At 43.8% G+C, this 6,562-nt stretch overlaps 1 protein-coding gene across 1 annotated transcript in view; it reads left to right on the plus strand.

Annotated features, from left to right (window-relative positions):
* The window catches only part of sptb (spectrin, beta, erythrocytic), a gene marked incomplete in the record, with an annotated part of 116,707 nt that extends 113,448 nt beyond the window's left edge, over window positions 1-3,259 (plus strand). The window contains 2 exon segments of the mRNA XM_037694728.1: window positions 823-865; window positions 2,839-3,259. Of these exon segments, the coding sequence (XP_037550656.1) occupies window positions 823-865; window positions 2,839-3,015 (220 nt within the window).
* Window positions 3,260-6,562: the final 3,303 nt, after the last annotated feature.

Consider the following 6,562-nt stretch of genomic DNA (forward strand, 5'->3'; position numbering starts at 1 on the left):
GCTTGCTTACATATGTGCTTGCTTACATATGTGCATGCTTACATATGCGCACGTTTACATACGTGCATGTTTACATATGAATGATGCACAGTCTTGGCCAGGATTCTCTTGCAAAAGAGATTTTTAATCTCGATGAGATTTTCCTGGTGAAATAAAGGTTAAATTTAGAAACATGGGAAATGTGGAAGATTATTTATCTTAAACATGAACATAAGAAGTGTCGGCTAATTACAGCTCAGGGGTTTAACAAATCTTCAGACTTTCTTCTCATCTTCTTCGGGTTCCTCTCATTGGGGGGGGGGGGGGGGGACTGTGCCAGTTTGTGATTTGAGCTGAGCAGGAGTCTAATCATAATCTGTCAAGACAAGAATGGAGAGATCAAGAAGATTTTCTCAGAGAGCTGCACGCAGACAGAAGTTCTTCAAAGTGTCCTCATCACTGGGGACAGCTGAAGCAAGAGCTGAGAACAATTACAGGAGAAGAAAACACCTCCCCCACTGTCGGAGAGGAGGTGGAAATGTTCTGCCTTCTGGTTTATGTGACAGAACACGCTGCAGCACATTCTGAATGCAAACGTCAGGAAGAGGCAGAAGTTTCACCTGGAGCAGAAATTCAACTCCAAAATGAACCACTTGCCTTCAGAGAAGTGTGAGAGACGTCTTCAATCTTTCAGAACCTGGAAGAACTTCTACATTAAGAACCACCACCAGAGTCTTCATCACACGTCACTAACAAGTCAAAGTCTGGTCAAATGTCAGGACTGTCACTGGTTTTCTAATGAACATCAATTAATTGGTCTGTTTTCTCGTTTCCTTCTCACAGTCTTGCAGACGGCAGTGAATATTTGTTCCAGTGTAAAGACGACGTAAGTTTCAAGAGTTGTTCTTGCACAACTTGTGTAGAATGTGCTGCTCGTGGTGTTTCCATATTTGCTGTCTGCTTCATGGACTGAGCATGGAGTTGACTCAAAGATGGAGCCGGCCGCTGCTGACCTGGATTAAAGGTGCTCACTGCAAGGTCACAGAGGTCACACAAAAGAACGTAAGAAACAAAGTGTAGTTCTTCATAGGTGGTTTAACTTGTGTTGGTTAACCAGTAGTCCCTCGTTACTTGGCCGTTTGTTTATCACGGACTTGCCCTATTGTGGTTTTTCAAAATAAGAGTGGACATGACACACAATTGGCACGTTTTTCACACAAGTCCTAAAAGTAGATGAAGAGAACCAGTTCAACAAAAGACTCAAATATTATACACCTTGGAGGAGTTTGATCCATTCCTCTGTACAGAACACCTGTGGTTTCCTCACAGCAACTGCAGCTTCAGGTCCTTCCACAACATCTGGACTGGATGAAGGTCAGGACTTGGACTTGGTCGTTCCACAACATGAACTTTATTCTTCTTGAACCGTTGTTTGGTGCTGAGGGTCATTGTGTCGCTGCAGGACCCACCTTCTCCTGGGAGTCACTTCATGGACAGATGTTCTGACGTTTTCCTTCAGAATTCTCTGATATAATCCAGAATTAAATGTTCCATCAATGATGGCAACAAGTCCTGGTCCAAACCATGATACTACCACCCCCATGTTCCACAGATGGGATCAGGTTTGCTGTTGTCCTTTCTCCAGACAGAACTTTTCATTTAAACCAAAAAGTTCTGTTTGTCTCATCGTCCACAGAACATCTTCCAACAGTCTTCTGGCTCGTCCACGTGATCTTTATCAAACTGCAGACGAGCAGCCATGTTGTTTTTGGAGAGCAGTGGTTTCTCTTCCACCCTGCCATGACACCATTGTTGTTCACAGTTCTCCTGATGGTGGACTCATGAACATTAGTCCATGTGAGGGAGACCTTCAGCTCTTAGACGTGACCCTGGAGTCCTTTGTGACCTCGCGCACTATTCCACACCTTGTTCTTGGAGTGATCTTTGTTGGTCCACCACTCCTGGGGCGGGAACAATGCTCTTTAATGTCCTCCATTTGTCCACAGGGCGGCTGTGGCTGAGTGGTTCGAGCAGTCGTCCTCCAATGCAAGAGTTGGGGGTTCAACTCCACCAGCAGTCACATGCTGAAGTGTCCCTGGGCAACACACTGAACCCTCATTGCCTGTGATGTGTCCCATCAGTGTCTGAATGTGATGAAGCTCTGATTAGTCTTTGTACAGATCTAGTATAGAGCTGTATGAACGGGTGAATGAGGCGCAGACTGTTGTAAAGAGCTTTGAGTGTCTCGATCAGATGGAAAGGAGCTGTATAGGTACCGTCCATGTACATCCTTGTAAAAGAGGTTAATGATCTCAATGGATTTGTTCCTGGTCAAACTGGTTAATGTGTGTGACTGTGGACTGGTGGAGTCCAACCTCTTTACAGATGTTCTGTGACCTTCTTCAGCCTGATGAGCATCAACAAGTCTTTTTCTGAGCTCCTCAGAGGTCTCCTTTGTTCCACCAACATGTTGTGAAGATCAGACGTTGATCGATCCTGTTCTTTAGATCAAACAGGTGATCACTCCCACCTGATCGTCGTCATTGATTGAAAACACCTGGCTCTGATTTCACCTTCAGTTAATGATGATCCTTTCACCACTCACCTGTAACATCGGATCGTTGTCGTCGATAAGTAAATGAGCCGGTGGAATACTGAGTCTCTTGTTCCAAAGTTAGGACGTGTGTGAAACTGATGATGTTTGACTAGAAAATGATCAAGTTACTCAAACTTTCATGCACGTGTGGGACACTCTGTGAACGTGTCCGGTAGTTTGTCAGTTTGCACTGAGCACCTTTAACCAACACCTGGTTAGTTCCAGACTACGAGACAAACACGAGTTTTTGGGTTTGATTCCAGGACGAGCTCCAGCGCTGGAGCCAGGCCATGGAGCAGGCCGTTCACACAGCAGAGGAGGCACCGGGGCCCTCAGGGGCCACAACCCACAGCCTGCCCGCCCCCGCTGCGCCCCCTGAGCCCAGCTCTGCCAAGAAGGACAAGGAGAAGAAGTTCAATCGCTTTGCCAAGAAGAAGTGAAGCTGGAAGGCCATCAGGAGGGAACGTCGCCATGGCAACCTGGATGGAAGAGAACAGATGTGTTCGATGTTTTTACCACTAGATGTTTTTTATATTGTAGGACAATAAATCTTAGAGTTTACGTAGAAACACGCTGTTGCCTGTATGTAAGCCACTTTTCAAAGGTCTTTTTTTCCCTTCTGTGTGTTCTTTTAATAAATTCAAACATCAATTAAAGCACAGGAATGCTTCACACTCAACCAAAGAACGTTTGTTTTGTTCACTTAGTCCAGTGATACAAACGTGTAATGAACACAAGGCAGGACGTTCGGATCCATCTGCCACACAAAATGTTTGAACTGATAAAAACTGTGCTGCTCAAGTTGACTTTGAAGCTTTGTAAATGTCGTGCACTCCCCAGGTGTAACAATCTACTACGTGCAGAATTTGATGAGATCTACAACTGTGGTCCTGAAGTGGTCCTTCAGTTTTTACTGCAGATCCGCTGGATCCTGAACGTACCTGTGGCCGTACTCACGAACTTTAGATACATTCAGCACTTGTGTACTGAACTAATTTCTCATCCAATAGTAACTATATATGTAGAAGTGCATGAAGAATGTTTTACGTTGGGTGATATGGTGCTATTGTGATGTTCTAGAAACTAAGCAAGAGTAATTCACTTGGCTCATTTGTTATCGACTTGGGCTTGCAGCCACACATGTGAAACGCAAACTACAAGCATGAATAAATCGTGCCCATTTCATAAAAGGTGCTCGACAATGTAGTTTTCCTGTGGAGAGAGCAAAAACTAAATGTACAAGTTGAACAAAAGTAACGTTGATTTCCAGCACAAGTCTGGGCGCTCAAATCCATCTGAAAAGTAGAGCCCAACTGGTATAGGGCTGATATTTTAGGTCAGTAGAGACGTTTGGGGGCGTATCGTGGTAATTGTCCCATTATACGCTGATATAAGCACTTCTAATGTTCACCCCTAAAATGCAGGAACCAGCTGTAATTGTACAAAGTATCCAGCAGAGGGCGCATGAAGACAACTTTCAAGTCATGGCTGTTCACTGAAGTTGCACTTTCAGCACAGACGAAGCAAACATCAATACTGTGCAGAATATTTTACTGAACAGAGCATGGTGAGTTTATTTTAACTGATCTGTAAAATAAATTGATAATAAATTCTCTTTAATCCTCCAACCTGCTTGTCATTAGCTACATGCCTCAAGTTAGCAAGCTAACGTTTAGATAACCTAGCGTAGCCTTGTGTAAAACTTTAATGAACGCACTTGAGGACAACTTTTTATGACCGGTGTTCCACTTGTGAACCTGCTGTGGGACTACGTAGAACTGGATCTGATTAGCGTAACTTTTTTCATTCAACCTTTATTTATGCATCCTGATGCTGCTCAAGAATCCAGGTAGAGAAATCTGACTTAACTTTTTGAGATTTTATTTCTACAGGTCAATTAAGCCTTGGGGACTCATTCTCATTTAGCTTCATGGTTGCTAACAGCTGTGCTAAATGAACAAGCCCCGCCCCCCACTCTGTTTTCTTACATTCCTGGGGTGGACAAAGATTTTCAGCCATTATATCGGTCATCGGTGCTCGCCTTCTCCGACCAGTACTGGTTATAGCCGAAACGTCCGTATCGGTCGGGCTTTAGATCACAAAGTGAAGGCCGGCGGTTGAACTAAGAGTTCTGTGGAAAGATTATGAACTGTTTTCATTCAACCTTTATTTAGACCGCTAAATCCCATTGAGCCTCGAGGACTCATTTACAAGAGAGACCTGATTACTGTTAATAGTGGATTGATTCTAGATGGCTCTTCTGGCTCAGGCAACACTTCTCTTGTCTTACCAGCCAACTTTTACTTGTTAGGCAACCTGATACAAAAAGACCATTGAGTCCAATTAGAGCCAACTGGAAGTTAAACTGGTTTTTGATTCATGTATTTAAAACCTTTTATTGCTTTTAACGTTTTAGAGAACCCTATCAGGAGGAGGTGTACTTTAATTAAGAGGATGGTATGTCATAACTGAGCTGAGGGAAGGAGTGTGTACATTTAAATAAGAGAACAGGTGAACACACACACCCTGCTGCCTTTGCCTTGTTCTGTCCCTGAACGCAACACAAGTGACCTCAACAAAAGCCATAAATGATCCTTCAGCTCCAAAGTTCTCCAGGACATGTGGCCACATCAGTCATGAATGAACCTCATGCAGAGGTTTTACTAGACTCCCCTGGACCAGGTTGGAGTCACGTCGTGGTTTATTGTTGCTCACGTGCACCAGTAGCTCGGCCTGCGACGCTCTCACACCTTCACGCCTCAAACTTGTGCTCAGCAGTTCACATTCTGCATCTTGTACTCCAGGTAGAAGATTCCAACATGCTGTCGACAGAAGACGTGTCTTGAGAGAATAACAGATTACATCGTGAAAATGTTTTTGCTCATGCACGTGCATGTGTTTGTCTTTCAGCAAATGATCTAAATCACTGGACAACTTTTAATCCAAATTTCTGGAAATGTTCCTTGATGTCCATTTTGGAGTCAACCTGATTAAAGATGGCCGCCACATCATTGTACAGTAACTTGTGGATTTGACGGACCTAACGTGTGGAGTGGTGGTGCTTCATGTTGACCAGTGACAAAGGACACGGACAATGAGTTAAATGAAAATAAACCTGTTAAACGCTTATCAGAACATTTCATTCATTTGGACTGAACCGCTCCTTTATCCTTCTGGACAGACGTTTTCATAACTTGCTCTGAAGTATCTGCTCAGTTACAACCAGTTTTTATTCATCAATCTTTCAAAACAGAACTGTGCTTGTTTTATGCATTTTTTTAAACTTTTGATCAGTCAGTGAGTTACTTCACACTCTGTTTGAACTCTTCTATTAACAAGGTCAAGGTTCTTTTTTATCATTTGCATCATAAAACTGTACTCGGTCCCAGTTACATCCAACAATAGCAAAAATATAACGTGTAAAAAAACGGTAAATAAGGAACTGGGATTTAAACTAAGATACACGCTTCAGGGCTGGGCAAACTTTCTGACTCGCGGGCCACACTGGGTTCTAAAAGTGGAGCGAAGGGCCGGGTTACACCCCAGCACAAGAACAGCCACCGGGACGCTATTAATTACGGACGATTCCACCTTGTGCACCACTCAAGCAGCCACCAAGTCAGATGATATGATGGAACAGTGATTTTATTTACAACAGTGAAATGATGGACTTTGTGGAGTCTTACCAAGTTCAGACCAAACGACAAACAAAACAAACCCCTGGATTTTCTCTTACCTGAAGAAAAATCAAATGAACAAGTCTCTTACCTCACTGTGCTCATGGAACTCAGGAGAAAGGTGTAAAGAAAGTGTCGGCTCACCTCCACAAACTCCTCACAACACTTTACAACTACAGGATCTGAAGTTGATGACAGGTCAGCAGGTTGGGATGAAGCAGACGTGCTCCTCCTGCAGCTCCTCCTGCAGATCCTCCTGCAGCTCCTCCTGCAGATCCTCCTGCAGATCCTCCTGCAGATCCTCCTGCAG

Source organism: Nematolebias whitei, chromosome 21 (assembly GCF_014905685.2).
Source record: "Nematolebias whitei isolate Nwh7 chromosome 21, NemWhi1, whole genome shotgun sequence".
NCBI lineage: Eukaryota > Metazoa > Chordata > Actinopteri > Cyprinodontiformes > Rivulidae > Nematolebias > Nematolebias whitei.